Raw genomic sequence first — 16377 nt, 5'->3', positions numbered from 1 at the left:
GGATTGTGTAAGCGTCAGACCCATGAGCTCTCATCTGCCTCCGTTCCCTCTTGTCCTCTCAGCTCTGTTTTCCACCTCTGAGGAGAGTGGTAGCCAGTGTTGCTGGACCCCCTGGGCCTCTGCAGAGGCTCTTCATATATTTTGCTGTGCATGCGTGCTGAGCCACTCTCTCTTTTTGTTTATTTCACACAAAAAACCAGAATGTTTTGAAACTGTCCTGCACTTTTCTTTCTTTACTTAACAGCATATCTTGGAGGTCATTCTGTGCCCATGTGTAAGGAGTTTCCTCCTTTTTAGGGCCTCTCAGAAGACTGCCCCATAATCTAGTTAACCATTCTACAATTGTTGGACATTTTGGTTATTTCCAGTCTTTTGTTATTATACACAGTGCTGTAGCCAATAACTATCTACCTCCGTCATTGCAGATGTGTTCCCGTAAACCTGTACAGTAAGTGTCTGTACTTTGACCCAGGGTATCTGGGCCAAAGGACAGTGGCTTTCCAGCTCAGGATCTTGTAGTTACTGTGGCATGGCTTTCCTTAGAGGCACAGCCACCAGCCAGGCAGGAGTAGCCCCACCCCATTACCAGGGCTGTGTATTTTTAAATATTTTTTCTTTGATATTCTCATAGGTGGAAAGTAGCATTGTACTATATTTGATGTTTGTATTTTGTTAAGTTTCTTGTCATATGTTTAAAGGCCATTTACATTTTCCTTTCTGTGCTTGTCTCTGTCATTTTGTAACACAGAGCATGGGTTTGGGTTTTTTATCTCATGAATTTGAAGAGTAAAATCCATGCACAACAAAGGGTGAGAGTAAAGCATCAGGATTTATTAGAGTAATAGAAAGCAGAACTGCTGAAGAGGGAGGGGTCCTAAGAGAGGGATGCTCAAGAGTGGCTTTTGTCTAGGGCTTTATATAGGTTTAAGGAAGTCAGCCCCTTGCCCAATGCTGCTTGAATACCATGAATACCTCATGAATACCATGAATACCTCATGGTGTTCATGCAGCCTTTAGTCCAATCAAAATATCAAGCAGGAATTTTTCCTTCTTTTTTTTTGGATACCAGGAATTGAACTCAGGGACACTCGACCACTGAGCCACATCCCCAGCCCTATTTTGTATTTTATTTAGAGGCAGGGTCTCACTGAGTTGTTTAGCATCTTGCCATTGCTGAGGCTGGCGTTGAACTTGCAATCCTTCTGTCTCAGCCTCCTAAGCCGCTGGGATTACAGGTGTGTGCCATGGCACCTAGCTGGATTTTTCCTTCTTTGGAGAGGCATGGACCCCAGTGACACAGGTCCTAGTTTAAAAATAGCCTTTTTGTAAGTTTCTTAGGAAATATCTGCAGGTGCTGTTGGTGCTGTACTGCCCAGGAAGTTGCTACCCAGGGGCCCATCTCCTATCCTCCCAGCCTTCTCTCTTTCTCCTGATGTCAATATTCTTTGCCCGTTTTTCTACTAGATTTTTGTTTGAAATGAGTAGGATGTGAGATGTCCTCTAGGTCCTCATTTACCTCTTGCTTTGCATATGGTGTCTCCACCATGTTGGCATGTTTATTTTTTTCTACAGTGTCACACAATGCTCAACAGTGGGGATACATTTCTAAAAAATGCATCATTGGCAATTTTGTCATTGTGTGAACATCACTGAGTATAGTAACTCAGACCTAGAAGGTCTGGTTCAGTCACTCCATGCAGCCTCGATGCTATCAGGAAATTTGCAGTAAACACAAGATGTATGAGCCTGCTGCCAGGTGAGCTGGCATTCTGTTTTATAATACACTTCTTTTATAAGTAGGAATATACTCTAAAATAAGAATAAAAAATAGAGAGTAGTAAACACATAAACCAATACCATAGTCATTTATTATCATTATCAAGTATGTGTGGGCTGTACTTTTATATGACAGGCAACACAGGAGGCCTGTTTAAACCGACATCACCACAGACCCCAGAGGAATATAGTTTGGCTACGATGCCACGAGGTGATAGGAATTTCTCAGCTCCATTATAGTCTTCTGGGCCTCTTGTCATCTATGTGATCCATCACTGATGGGAGCATTACTATATGGCCTGTGACAGTAGGTGAATGTTCCAGGCTTCTCTGCATACCTTCTGGGCTTATATCTTTTCCAAAATATTTTTACCTAAGGGGTTTTTTACGCCCCTTTGGTATCAGAGATTGAACCCAGGGGGGACTTAACCTCTGAGCCACATCCCCAGCCCTTTTTATTTTTTATTTTAAGACAGGGTCTCACTAAATCGCTGAGGCTGGCCTTGAACTCGTGATCCTCCTGCCTCAGCCTCTGGAGCTGCTGGGATTACAGGGGTATACCACCATGCCCTGCTCTAAGGTGATTTTTCAATCCTTCCATGGTTTTATTTTTTTATATTGAAATCTTTGATCCATTTGTGACTTATCTAGTTGTAAGGTGTGAGGCAAACAAAAACAGAACAGGGCTTCACAGAGGGGAACACCTTAGTTTTTTTCTAGATTTCTCTGCAGCTGTCCCAACAACTTAATAACCCCTTTCCCCCACTAGTTTGAGATTCTCCTTTCATTGTGTACCAGTTCTTCCATCTCCTCTTGAGCTTTTGTTCTGATTAATTAATCAGTTTGTTCCTAAGCTGCTAGCATATACTGTTTTAATTATTGTGACTCTGTGGTATGTTTTAATATGTGATGGGGCAGATTTCTACCTGCTTCCAAAGCTTTCCTGGGTCTTCCTGCTTTTTTATTTTTCCACATGAATTTTCAAATCCATTTGTCTAGTTTAAAAGGAATTTCTGTGTACACACTGAGTAGAATTGTGTGTATTTATAAATTAAAGAGACTTAATACCTTTGTGATGTTTCTGTCCAGAACTTATTATGTCTTCTCATTTGTCTTAGTCTTTTTTCCTCCCTTTTTTTGTCTCTCAAGAACACTACATTTTTTCTTCATGTAGACCTTGTTTATTTCTCTTTTCTTTCCCTACTGTGTTAGTCTGTCTGTCCTTTCTTCCTTCCTTTTGTACTGGGATTCAACCCAGTGATGCTCTATCATTGAGCTGCATCCTCAGCTCCTTTTGATTTTTATGTTAAGAACAGAGTCTTGCCAAATTGTCCAGATTGGCCTTGAGCTGGCAATCCTCTTGTCTCAGCCTCCTGATTGTTGGGATTACAGGTATGAACCACTGTGCCCAGTGAGATTTTTTTTTTTCTCCCAAGTACTGGGATTGAACCCAGGGCCTGGCACGTGGTAGGCAAGTGCCCTATCACTGAGCTATCCCCCAGACCATGTATATTTATTACGAAGTTTATTCTTGGTGTTTTATGTTTTGTGATCCTACTGTAAATGGATTCTTTTATCCTAAATTCTATCTAATTTTATCCTAAATTCTACTGGTTATTGCTTAGAAATATTGATTTTGAACTCACCTAACTAAATTCTTTTATTTTTTTTAGCTGTAGTTGGACACAATATCTTTATTTTATTTATTTATTTTTATGTGGTGCTGAGGATCGAACCCAGGGCCTCACACGTGCTAGGCAAGTGCTCTGCCACTGAGCCACAACTCTAGCTAACTAAATTCTTATTTATAATATTTTATTAGTTGAACTGCTTGGGCTTTCAAAAGTTTATATTATTCTCAATTAATGATAGTTTTTTTTCCTTCCTAATTTTTATACCTTTGTTCATTTTTGTTGTCTAGAACATCTAGAGCAATAATAATAATACTAATAATGAAGTGGATACTCTGGTCTCATCCAAAACTGTAATGGGTCTCTTCTGTTGCTTTTCCATGAAGTAAAGTGTTAGATTTTATTTAAGGAGTTTGTCTGTTGCTATTTTAGTCAGGTGTTGTTTAAGAGGTGAATGTCAAGTTTCATGGTGTGCCTCTTTAGTGTCTGGGGATGATTGGATGACTTTTGATCTGTTAATCATCTCTGTACTCCCACCAAGCCAGGAGCTCTTGAGTGCAGGGATGTGGAACCCAAGTCCCCATTGACAAGTGTGAGGCTTTTTTTGTTTGTTTGTTTGTTTGTTTGTTTTGGTACCAGGGATTGAACTGAGGGGCTCTCAACCACTGAGCCACATCTCCATCCCTATTTTGTATTCTATTTAGAGACAAGGTCTCAGTGAGTTGCTAAGCACCTCACCCTTGCTGAGGCTGGCTTTGAACTTGCGATCCTCCTGACTCAGCCTCACAAACTGCTGGGATTACAGGTGTGTGCCACTGCTCCCTGCAAGGCTGTATTTAATGAACAAATGAATGAATGTCCTTCCCCTTCCTTGGCAGGAAAAGGGGACTTAGGGGTTCAGGAACCCAGAGGCTGTGTGATCTGGTTGACTTGTCTTCTGGAGCATTCCACTTCCTCTGTGGGCACTGGAGATGAGGTGGAGGGAGGTGAGGCTCTGTCCCCACACTGGGCATGCAGAGGGACCATCAGTAGTGCCTTTCAATTCCACACATGTTGGCTAAGCCCCTGGGCTTGGCCCTCAACTGGGGACTTACCTTAGAGGGACTTGGTCCCTGGCCTGGCTCTTGCTGAGGGCATTGGGGAGGGGGTACCCTGTACAGCATCAGACATGCCATTGGCCAGTCTTGAAGAGTGGCCCAGGCTGCATATGGGCATGGGTGTGATGCCAACTTTGGAGGTGATGGAAGATTTCCTAGAGAAGATGTGGTCAGAGTGCTAGGAGGCCCCAGGGACAGTGTGATGGGGGGTGACTTAGGTAGAGGGAAAAGCCTACGTGTTTGGGAACTGCCAGTACTTGGCTTTGCCTGACACATGGGGCACAGGGGAGGAAGCTTAAGGATTGAACTTGAACCCATGGCATGAGGGGGTTTTGGAATTTTGGCTTTTAAAATCTCAACATTTACAGTTTTAATATTTTGGGATTGTAATTTTGGGGATTTTAGACTTTAGGGATTTTGATCTTTGGGGATTCTAATATTTGGAATTGGCCTTTGGGATCTTGTCTTTTGAGGATTAAGAGTAGCATTGGGGGGGTTGGGGATGTGGCTCAGCAGTAGAGTGCTCACCTAGTACCTGCAGGGTGCTGGGTTCCATCCTCAGCACCACATAAAAAAATAAAATAAAGGTATTGTGTCCAACTACAACTAAAACAAAATATTTTTTTAAAAAAGAGAAAGAGTGGCATTGGGGGCTGGGGTTGTGGCTGAGTGGTAGAGCACTTGCCTAGCATGTGTGAGGCCCTGAGTTCGATCCTCAGCACCACATAAAAATAAATAAATAAAATAAAGGTATTGTGTCCAACTATAACTAAAAAAATATATATTTTTTAAAAACTTAAAAAAAAAAGAAAAAAGAAAAAGAGTGACATTGGCCATGAAGGAACACAGAGGGATGCTGATTAGGGGAACTGCTCTGGGCCACCATGTCTCTGACCTGTGCTTGTCTATCCCAGGTCTGGTTCGAACCCTCCTGGCTGGGCCTCTGCTGGCAGGAACCATGGCGGAGGGCGGGGACGCTGCCTTGTCAGTGGCTGAGTGGCTGCGGGCGCTGCACCTGGAGCAGTATACTGGGCTCTTTGAGCAGCACGGACTGGTGTGGGCCACTGAGTGCCAAGGCCTCAGCGATGCCCGCCTGATGGACATGGGCATGCTACTCCCGGGACACCGCCGCCGCATCTTGGCTGGCCTGCTCCGTGCCCATGCACCTCCAGCTCCTGCACCCCGCCCTACACCACGACCTGTGCCCATGAAGCGCCACGTCTTCCGTTCACCGCCCGTGTCCACCACTCCACCTGAGTCACTGCCCACAGCTGGGCAGGATGAGGTGCCACCTGCTGCCCCGCCCATCCCACCCCGCAAGAGCTGCCTTCCGCCGGCCTGCTTTGCCACCCCATCCGCAGCTGCCCCAGACCCTGTGCTGCCCCCATTGCCTGCCAAGCGACATTTGGTGGAGCTGAGCATTCCTCCAGTGCCTCCTCGCACAGGAGCCCCCCGCCTGCTGGTGAGGTGAGTGGGTGCCATTCATGTGGGTGGAACATAGGCAGAGGATTCTGGACCGTAGGTGTGGAGTTCATGGCCTTCACACGGGTAGAAAGGCACTTCAGTTGGAGGGAACAGCCTGTGCAAAGCTCAGAGGAGGAAAGTGCTCCAGGTTCCCCCAACGATAGTGTGGCTGGGTTGGTGGGTGAGGCTTGGGGATAGTGCTGTGAAGGCCAGGCCGGGATGCCAGACAGGTTTTCAGCAAAATGATAGGATGAAATTTGAGGGCCTGGAGCATGATTCTGGCTGCTTATTAGGGAGCTTGGGGGGAGGCTGGGAGGTGAGTGAGTGGTCACAAGATCAGGTGAGGTCCCAGGTGCATCAGGCTCTGCTGATGCACCTGTTAGAAAGTGAAGATGAATCTTGAAGGGCCAGGACTTGTGGCTGCCTGGATGTGAGCAGCGAGGGCAGGGGGAGCCGCGACAACTTCTAGTTTTCTGTCTCAGGTGACTGGGTGCTCCTAGGGACAGATTTGGGATCCAGAAGTAGAAGTAAATTCAGGAGAAAGTCTGAATTCAGCAAAGGACCTGGATAGTATGAGATACTGTGGGGACTCGGGGCATGTTCTGTCACAAGGAGGTAATGTGTGGAGAAAATGGAAAGCCTGGGATCCTAGGGTAGGGTGGGAACTGTGCTTGTGCTCCTGTCATACCTGGACCCCCCAAATGTCCCAAATCCTTGGACACCTAAGAGGACTCATCCTGCTTACCCTCCTTCCTCTTCCGAACTGTTTACTCCATGACCCCTGATCCCCCTTTTCTTGGGTTCCTTCTGCTTCTGTGGACATTCTATACTGTCTCCTTCACATACACCTTCTTTCCTACCATTTGCTTGGGTGCCCAGCCAGGAGGGAGCCTCCCCAAGAGGTTTAGGTTTGTGTTCGGAGGGGGGATTTGTTGGAGTGCTTGGTTCAAGTCAGGCTAAACTAGGAAGATTTCTTAGAGGAGGAAGGGATATGCAGTCTACTGGTCCTGGTTATTGCTGGATGCTGTGTGGGGCATTTTGTATACATGATTTCACTGATCCCTGCAACAAGCCTTCTGAGGGATTTGTTTCCTAGTTTTAAGCAGGGACATTATGGCTCAGAACAAGGTATGGGAGGCACTGTTTGGATCCATGTCAAATGTATTATTCTGGGAGGAAGGTCAGGGAGGTTCTCCCAACCCAGAGAGGAGCATTAAGTCAGGGGGTCTTGAAGGTCAAACCAGGTCTGTGGTGGTATGAAGTTTGGATGGTGGAAGCACAAAAAAGGTTTGTGCCTCTCCTAGGTTCACACAACTGGGAACTAGAATCTCCCAGCAGCCTGGCTCACAGCCTAGATGGGAATTTCCTGGTGCAATTGTGCCCTCTATTGGCCATTCTTCTGTATGCAGGAGTAATTTTTGTCCTTCAACTAACTATTGTCAAGACACTGAGGGGCTGGGATTGTGGTTCAGTGGTAGAGATGTGAACTGCTGGGTTCGATCCTCAGCACCACATAAACATAAATAAAATAAAAGTATTGTGTCCAACTGCAACTAAAAAAAATTTCAAAAAAGGACACAGAGTTAAACGGTCCTGGGCTCACCACCCCAAATCCCTTCTCCCCAACCTGTGTCACCTCACATGCGTTGGGAAGGGAGACAGCACAGAGGAGGCCACTGGGTGGAATAGGCTGGGGTAAGATCCTCAGCCAGAGACCAACATGTAGGCAAATCAGCAAGCAAGCAAGAGTTGTCTCTCCTTCTTGGCCTGGTAAGGCTGGGGACTCTTCAGAGCCAGGCTCACCATTCTGCCTGGCCTCAGTGGACCCACTTCACCCCCAGAGTCTGCATTCTTTACCATTATTTAAACCTCTGGTGGAGAACTTGCTGAACTTGTGCTCCTGTCATACCTGGACCCCCAAATGTCCCAAATCCTTGGACACCTAAGAGGACTCATCCTGCTTACCCTCCTTCCTCTAGCATCTAGAGATGCTAAGACACTTGTCCATATTCACCCAGCCAAGCAGAGGGGAAGCAAGGATTCAACCTTGCCTCCTGGTCTCCAAGCTCCTTTTTTAAAAAAATACTTTTATTTAATTTATTTATTTTTATGTGGTGCTGAGGATTGAACCCAGTGCTTCATGCATGCTAGGCAAGCGTGCTACCACTGAGAGCTACAGCCCCAGCCCATCAGCTCCTTTTTATAGATGTGAACTCTGAGCTTCCCTGAGAGTCACAGAGAGATCACTGCTTCCTTTCTTTCTTTTTTTTTCCCTACCAAAGACATTTAAATTTTTTCCATATTTTTCACTGGTGCACTATAGTTATATTTAATAGTGGGATTTGTTATTTTGTTCATGCGCATGATATAACAACATAACTTGGTAAATATCATTCCCCAGTATTTCCCCTTTTCCTCACCTCCTCCTTTCCCTTGGTCCCTCTCTTCTACTCTGCTGGTCTCTATAGGGGTCATTTCTGATCAGGGACATGAGGGTCACTCCAGAGAGCCCCTCCCAGCTTGCTCTTAGCCTCAGTTTCCCTCTCTGGTATTTGGATGCCTGGAGATACCTCTGAGAAAGGAAATATTTGCCTGGAGGGGGCAGCTGTTAGCTGGAGTCATACTGCAAGGTCTCCCTCCTTTGCTCTAACTGCCTTCACCCAGCCAATCCCCGGTCTTCCTGAAGACTGATCACTTGTTGCTGGGGCAGAACCTGTTCCCTTTGAAGAACTTCTTTCTCAGCCTCTCTGGGGTTTCTCATGAGCGTAGGAAGTGGGAGAGGCTACTGCAGGGGCCAGCCAAGGCCGGGGCTTCCTGGGCGTCCATCCTGTAAGACCTCACAAGACCAGCAGACACTGCTGGTTGTCCCATCTTAGCTTGGGGGTGGGGGCAAGGGGGCGGGGAGGAAGTGTCTGCCCCAGGGGATTCTGGGTGACTTTCCTCTCTCAGTCAGTGTTTTCAGGAAGTGTGTGTGTTGGCCCGGGCTTCAGGGGGTGGGGGAGGCAGAGAGCAGGAAGCTGGGGAGACCAGAGCTGGATGCACATACACAAACACACACACACTCATTCTCCCAGACAGATTCACAGGTAAACTCAGAAATATACACACTCAGAGAAGCGATTTATAAATACTCAGAGACAAATCACAGGCACAGAGAGACTCTTGGGCTCCAACATCTCCAAGGGAACCCAGCCGCAGACACACCTGGGAAAAGGGCCCAGGCAGTCTGTGAGGCCAGCCCAGGCTGACACAGGCTTGTTTGGGCAGGACACGACACTTGAGCACACACTGAGCCTGCCTGGTTGGAGCCTTGGAGTCCTTGGGCCCAGGACCCAGCGGGCCTCTGAGGGTGAGCAAGGAGCAGCCTGGCTGGGCTGTCGGGTGGATGGGAGGGAGCCTAAGGGCCCGGGAGTCCCTGTCTGTCTGTCTGGTTGGCTATTACCCCCAGGCCAGATTTTCTAGGGTGCTCTGCTCCCCCTTCTCTGTTGGCTTTTAGAATTTCCTATCTTCTATCAGTTTCTCCACTTCTTCTATTTTCCCCCTCTCTTCTCCTTCTCCCCTGGGCTTTCCATGTCTCTGTCTCCCCATAACCTTTTTCTTGGGCCCACTAAGAGCCCATGGTGTCTATTTTGGGCCTTTCTCAGACTCTGCCTCACTGTTCCCCTGTGGGGTCTCTGCTCTGTAGGGCCCTGGTGCCCACCTACTCAGTTCTGGTGTCCACTCCTAGCTCTCAGCACCCCTCTGGCAATTCCCTTGGGGAGACTTAGGTTGCCTTAACTTACTGTTCCCCTCAAGGTTGCATTTTTCTGAACCCCCACCTCCAGTCCAGCATGGTAGGGAGGTGTGCAGAGGGCTGGCACATTGTTTGTGTATTTCCACCCTCTCCTGTCCAGGACTCTAGTGTGGTGGGTGCCTGTGGAGTGCTGCCCGCATGACTGTGGATCTCTACTGAACTCAGCAGCTCTCTGGTCACTGGGGACATAGAGTAGCCTCTAACCTGGGCAGCCGGGATGGTGGTGGAGTTCTGTGAGCTATAGTCTGTGAGTTCCCTGGGGGCTGAACTTCATCCCCTTCCTGCCCTCAGGAGCCAGCACAGGGCCAGGCCTGAGAAGTACACAGAGCTGCCTTGGCAATAGGCCTCTGCTGCCTCCTGTCCACAGCAGCAGGGCTGGCTTGTGGGGAGCTCCACATAGGCCTGGCAGTGGGAGTGCCACTGAGGCCCCAGTAGGCCTGTGCACTTAGAGGAGGGAAGAGGCATGTTCTGAGCACCATAGAGGTGATGATTTCTGATCATTAAATGTAAAAAGCCCCCAGCAGAAACCTGGCACACTATGCATAGCAAGTAGTAGGCTTGTCCTCAAGAGAAGTGCCTTGGCTGTACGTTGGGCTCTGGCGCTTGGTGGGCAGACCTTTCTGTGACTGGGATGTGGGCAGGGCAGGGCAGTGGTCATTCAGTACACATTCACTAAGCCCCCTTTGTTGGATACTGGAGGCAGGGAAAGGATTGGCCCCAGGAGAGGCAGGCTACAGATGTCCATTCTGGCAAGGGAGACTCCAGGAGGGGCTTTGTATGCTGCAGCCTGAGCAGAAGTGAGTGCTGTGGGAGTGCTAGAGGGCTTGGCCTGTGGAGCAGGGATTACAGGCATGTGTCACCATGCCCAGAAGGACAGAGCAGCCGTGGAGGAAGCAAGAGGCATAGGATTAAAGCTTGGGCTGCTGAGGAGGCCAGGGCACGAATGAGGAAGTGGGCAACTGGGAAAGTTTGTCCCCATGGGTAGGGGAGACCAGGGAAAGACACAGATGTCCCCAGATCTCTGGGCCTGGCCTCACCTTGCAGCCCTGCTGGTGAGAGTCTGGGGGGCTGGGATTGGCCTGGGTTCTTTCAAGGCCCACGTGGTATCTTAGGGACAAGTTCCTGCTTCCAGGCTGGAGTATAGACAGAGTATTTGGTCCGCTGAGGTCATTTCAGTGAGCAGCATAGACAGACATGCTGTGTGATAGGAAGCATGGTGACTGGGGGAGCCCCAAGGAGGCCCTGCACTGGCCTGAAGTGTGAGGGGAGGCCCACAGTGGAAGGGGAGAATTGTGCGGTGTGCCTTTTGAAGGAAGAGTAGGAATTTGGCCAGACAGGAAAGGGTATTCCAAGTGAAGGAACAGTGCATGCAAACATGTGTTTATATGGGCTGGGATTGTGGCTCAGCGGTAGAGCACTCGCCTAACATACTCAGGGCCCTGGGTTCAATCCTCAGCACCACATAAAAATAAATGAATGGAATAAAGGTATTGTGTCCAACTACAACTAAAAAAAATTAATATTTTTTTTAAAAAAAGATGTGTTTATAGAATGTAGCTCAGTCAAGGAGGCCTGGAATGTGACTGGCTAGTAAGTCCAAGGCCAGCAAGATATTCAGGCTACCCCTCTCTGCAGCCTACCTGCCCTCAAGGTGAGACCTGGTTCCTCTGGCCAGAGATCAGTGGAGATTGAAAAATCTGAAGGGGCCAAGTGCTGTGGCACATGCCTATAATTCCAGCAGTTTGGGAGGCTGAGGCAGGAGGATCACAAGTTCAAAGCCAGCTTCCACAAAAGTGAGGCACTAAGCAATTCAGTGAGACCCTGTCTCTAAATAAAATACAAAATAGGGCTGGGAATGCGGCTCAGTGGTTGAATGCCCCTGAGTTCAATCCCTGGAATACCCCCGCCCCCAAAAGAGAAAAATCTGAAGGGGAGTCAGAGACAGTTAGAGGAGGAGGAGGCTGGACAGCTGCCTCTGGCCTAGCCTGTAAGACTGAGTCTCCTTCACCCACAGCCAGGTGAGAAAGCTGTGCAGGTGATGCATGGTGCTCCCTTATTGAGGTATCCATAAGCAAGGAGGCAGGTCAGAGGGGAAACAGGCTAAGAGGTGAAGGGAGTAGCTTGGGGTCAGAGACTGATGATGGTTGAGGTGAGATTCAAACCCACATCTGCCTGGCACCAAGCCCCTGTTTCTTTTATTTATTTTTATTATAGATGGACAAAATACCTTCATTTTATTTATTTTTATGTGGTGCTGAGGATCCAACCCAGTGCCTCACACGTGTGAGGCCAGCTGCTGGGATTATAGGCATGAGCCACTGAGCTGTAATCTCAGCCCAAAGCCCTATTTCTCTTTTTTTGGGGCGGGGGGGGGGTTACTGGGGATTGAGCTTAAGGGCACCCAACCACTGAGCCATAACCCCAGTCCTATTTTGTACTTTATTTAGAAGTCTCACTGAGTTCCTTAGTGCCTCACTATTGCTGAGGCTGGCTTTGAACTTGCGATCCTCCTGCCTCAGCCTCCTAAGCCTCAGGGATTACAGGCATGTGTCACCATGCTCAGCTAAGCTCTGTCTCTTAATTAGGGTGACCACACATCTCATTTTGCCCGGGACAGGCCCTATTTGTGCCTACTGTCTTGACATGGTTAGTAACAGTGCCACTTTTAACTGTCATTATTTCTGTTTTTTGTGATTAATGAAACAGTCACTCTGCTCTTTTTTTTCTAACTTGGGACCTTCATGTTCCCCTGCTCCTGGGTATAAGGTCTGCTGGGTATTTTCCCTAGTCCCATAAGTCAGACTTGTTGGACTGCAGGCCCAGTCTGGGGTGGATCAACCCTGCTCAGGGTGCCCTGTTGTGCTGTGGGCGTAGGCGTCACATGCCTCTTGGCGAGAAGTGGAAGGACTGAAGGAGCAGGGAAGCCAGTGGCATCAGGGAGGCTGGGGAGGAGCTCCACTGGGGCATCCTGGGGACTGCCTGGAGGTGCAGGTAGGCTTCCATGGATGACGATGTGGGGAAGAGGGCAAGAGCAGGAGGAAATAGTGAGCAATGGCCTGGAGGTGGGATCGTGCATTTGTGCCCTGGAATGGGGCAGAGGCCAGTGAGCAGCACCCCAGTTGGACCTCATCTGGGCTGGCGGCTGCTTCTAGGGTGCAAGCCCTGCGAGACTGGCAAGGGCACTCCATGGGCCCCATTCTCGGTAGAGGGACACTGCCCTTCCCTGGGGTTTTCCTACATGCTCTGCCTTCCGGAAACCACTTCTTCTTTCCTGGGCCCAGGCCTGACTCAGCAGGCCCTGATACCCTGTGCTAGGCAGGCAGGGGTCAGCCAGGAGGTTTCCTGGAGGAGGTGGCTAGAATAGGGCATGGAGGTTTACTAGAAGCCCTTTTATCCCCTTTCCTGGGACATAGTTCCCTTCCTGCTGGGAGAGGAGCCCTTTGCCTGTGTTCTCCTCTCCCTTCTTGCCTTGGTCACTGGGCAGCCATCAGAGCTGTGATTTTGTTCCCTTTGGATAGAGTGTCAGCTCTAGAGCTGGCTAGACCCTCAGCCTAGGTGGCTATTGTGAGGAGACAGGCCTCAGAGAAGTCCTTATACTTCTCAGGCCTCATTTGCCAGGCTGTAGTGCTGGGATGGGTTCAAATCCAGCTGTAGGCCGAAGGACAAATTACTTAAAATTTCTGCACCTCAGTTTTCTCATCTGTAAAGTAGGATAACAAGCCTTAAATTATAGAGCCCTTGAAAAAAGTAAATGAATAAATCCATGTAAAGTACTTAGAAGGTGGCTGGGAACACACATACATAGACACACATCATTTATTAATAAGAATTAATTAATCTAGATAGTCATTTGTTTATAAATTTCTGCTCAGTTCTGAGGATACAAGAACTGAGAAGGTGGGGTGGAGGCAGAGGTCTCAGTATGGCAGACCCCTTGCCACAAGATAGTCAGGATAGGGATGAGGACAGACTGGGAACCAGAGTGAAGGGGCTGATGCCACCTGGATACCAACAGTGAGGAGCAGTGGGCAGCCTGGCCCTGTTGTCCCCCTCTTCCCATCAGCCCTTAGACCTGGGCAGGTGTTGGGAGCTATACCCCTTCAGCCTTGCTTGGTGCTCTTGGCATCTGGGAAGCAGCAGAGTGATTGATGGACTTGCCTGTCAAGCAGTCTCCAAGGACATTGTTCTGACCAGCTGGGGCATGTTCTTGGGCCTGTGGGCACTCAGTCATTTGGTTCTTTGGTCATCATTCATACTTCATTTGCTTCTCTTTCAACCCTAATGACCAGTTTACCCACCTGCCTATAGACTACCTTTCCTCCCACCCCCCTGTCCAACGTGCTCTTGCCACCAACTCAGCCAGGCCCTCCCTGCCCTGGATAGTGGGAATATTGAGTCAGATGCTGCCCCTGCTCTAAAGGGACCTAAGGGTCAAATGGGGGAGAATAGGTCAAATGGTACTGTGCCCACCAGAGGGTTTTCTTAAGTTCAGCTAAATGTTCAAGCTCTTGAGACCACCACAGCCCCCTCGAGACCACCACAGCCCCCTTGAGACCACGACAGCCCCCTCGTTATCAGATTCTCAGAGAGGCAGACAGGGTCCGGAGCAGCTTGCCACCAGCAGCTGCAGGTCTTCCTCTGCTATGGGGTCCTCGTGGCATACATGCAACATCTGCACATTCTCCATGGTCCTCCAGGTGACAGCTCAGAGGGAGGAGCTGAGGAATCAGAGTGGACATGTGGCTTGCAGGGAGCCAAGCCCGGTGTAGAAACCTCTTGTGCCAAGAGGGCAACCACACATGCGTGGCTTTAGGCCCTGCTTAGGATGTACCAGTGGGGGAAGCTCAAGCTCTGGCTTATCTCCCAGATTCAGAGTCTACTGACAGTTCCCGATGCAGGCCAGCGTGCCGGTGCAGTGCTGCCTAGTAACAAGGCTGCCAGGCCACCAGGAGGAGTGTCCAGAGGGAGAGGGCTGGAAGCCAGCTGAAGGTCAGACTGCACAGGAGCGGGTGGGCACATTCCCTTTGGTTATGCACTACAATTCGGAAGTAGTTACGTGTCCTAAGAAACACGGGTTGGAGCTAGGGGTTCAGATCTGCTTAGACACCAGCACAGTAACTGTCACAAGGGACTTTGAAGTATCATTTGGAATAATTTTGTATGAAGTTCATAATGGAGGGAAACATAGGGACTAGGGGAGCAGACGGGAGCGCTCAGGGCAGACTTTCAGAGGAGGACTTGATCTAGAGATGAAGAAGGGCGTACAACAGCCCCATGTTGACCCAGTCCTGCCCTCCTAGTCCTCCTTGCTTTTAACACACTGTTAGTCATTGCCAGGAATATGGGAACAGACCAGACCAAAAATAACCAAGGGAAGCTGCCCACTCTGATACTCTTTGTTGGCCCCTGTAGGACACTGGCAGAGGCAGGTGGTGGGACCTGGCCTCCAGGGCTCTGCACTTGTTCTAGCTGGTGTTGCCTGAACATCCTGTGTACTGTCCTGTGTCATATCTTGTCTGTTAATCCCCCACCACCCTCCTAGTGCAAATAGTTCCATTTTATAGAAGAGGAAACTGGGGTTCAGAGAGGCACGCACTTGTCCCAGAACACACAGGAGCTAAAGAGACTGAGGCGATATTCAGACCTTGCCTTTGATGACAAAGACCAGTCAGAAACAGGTGGTGTGAGAGTCCAGGGGGTCCTGAACCTGTCCCTGGAGAGTCGGGGGAGGAGAGCGATAGTGGAGATGAAGAAGTGGTGTCATGAGAGATGAGTATGTTGGGGCGAGGTGAGTTGAGGGGTCTGAGGGTACCCAGGAGGTAGTATTGAAGTCTGGACAAGAGAGAAGTTAGCCTTAGTCCAGAGACCCACAGTTCAGGGGCTCAGGAGTTGGTTTTGGAGACTGTGGTTTGTGCCTTCAGCCTCAATGTCCATTTCATTTCTGTCTCATTTCTTTGCCAACAAATGCCTTCCTACCATTAAAAGTGCAGATTCAGCATCACCTCCCCCAGGAAGCCTTTTCTGATCTCCATTCTAGTCTCTATCCTTCCTCCAGAGTGGACACCCAGTGGCTAAATTCTGGAATATTGGGGATAAGTGACCAGCTCATTCAGGTTGAGGAGGGCGCCTGCTTCCCTTAGACTTTGTGCCGGGAAAGGTCTCTGTCAGGAAAGTAAGGTGAGGGGCTATGTGAGGAGCTCCGGTGGGGGGGCGTCTGTAGGGTGTGGGTATGCGGCAGCCAGGTGAGCTGGCTCCCAGGGCTCGAGTCCTGCCTCTGTCGCTTAGTGACACTGAGCATCTGTTCTGTTCCCAGCCTTCCCTCCAAGGAGGAATTGTTGCCACCAGTGTCATCCCATCCACAGCCAGAGCCAGAGGAGCCTGCATCCACCGTCCCCCAGGGGCCTCCCTGCCCCCCAGAGATCCCTCCGAAGCCTCCCCGCCAGCCACCGGAGTTTGGTGGGTACTGCAGCCAGATGGGGCTCCTGGCAAGTTACCTGGGATTAGCCCTGGAGAGCATGCGAGGGTGCCGCTTACATTGCTGCCTGCCTGCCATCAGCCCACTGCGCTGCCTGAGCAGGTCATGGGTCTCCCCGAGTATCATTTTTATCTGCAAAAT

General features: G+C 49.3%; 1 protein-coding gene across 18 annotated transcripts in view; it reads left to right on the top strand.

The window, feature by feature from the left end:
- The window catches only part of Arap1 (ArfGAP with RhoGAP domain, ankyrin repeat and PH domain 1), a 63254-nt gene that overhangs the window by 18553 nt on the left and 28324 nt on the right, over positions 1 to 16377 (top strand). For 12 of the 18 annotated variants that reach the window (XR_009226584.1, XR_009226585.1, XM_046441879.2 and 9 more), the window contains 2 exons: positions 5419 to 5971; positions 16075 to 16217. Coding sequence is in view for 12 of the 18 variants with exons in the window: in XM_046441872.2 (XP_046297828.1) it covers positions 5419 to 5971; positions 16075 to 16217 (696 nt within the window). In the remaining 6 variants the exon portion in view is untranslated. Of the gene's footprint in view, positions 1 to 2248; positions 2357 to 5418; positions 5972 to 8927; positions 9318 to 15917; positions 15939 to 16074; positions 16218 to 16377 lie in introns of those variants that run through there. The other 6 variants (XM_058578519.1, XM_058578520.1, XM_046441884.2 and 3 more) reach the window with 6 other exon arrangements.

The sequence above is a fragment of the Marmota monax genome, unplaced genomic scaffold (assembly GCF_021218885.2).
Source record: "Marmota monax isolate L192 unplaced genomic scaffold, Marmota_monax_Labrador192_F-V1.1 WCK01_AAM20220418_F8-fsc00068, whole genome shotgun sequence".
In the NCBI taxonomy this organism is placed as follows: Eukaryota; Metazoa; Chordata; class Mammalia; order Rodentia; family Sciuridae; genus Marmota; species Marmota monax.
This window is presented reverse-complemented; position numbering and strand designations above follow the sequence as displayed.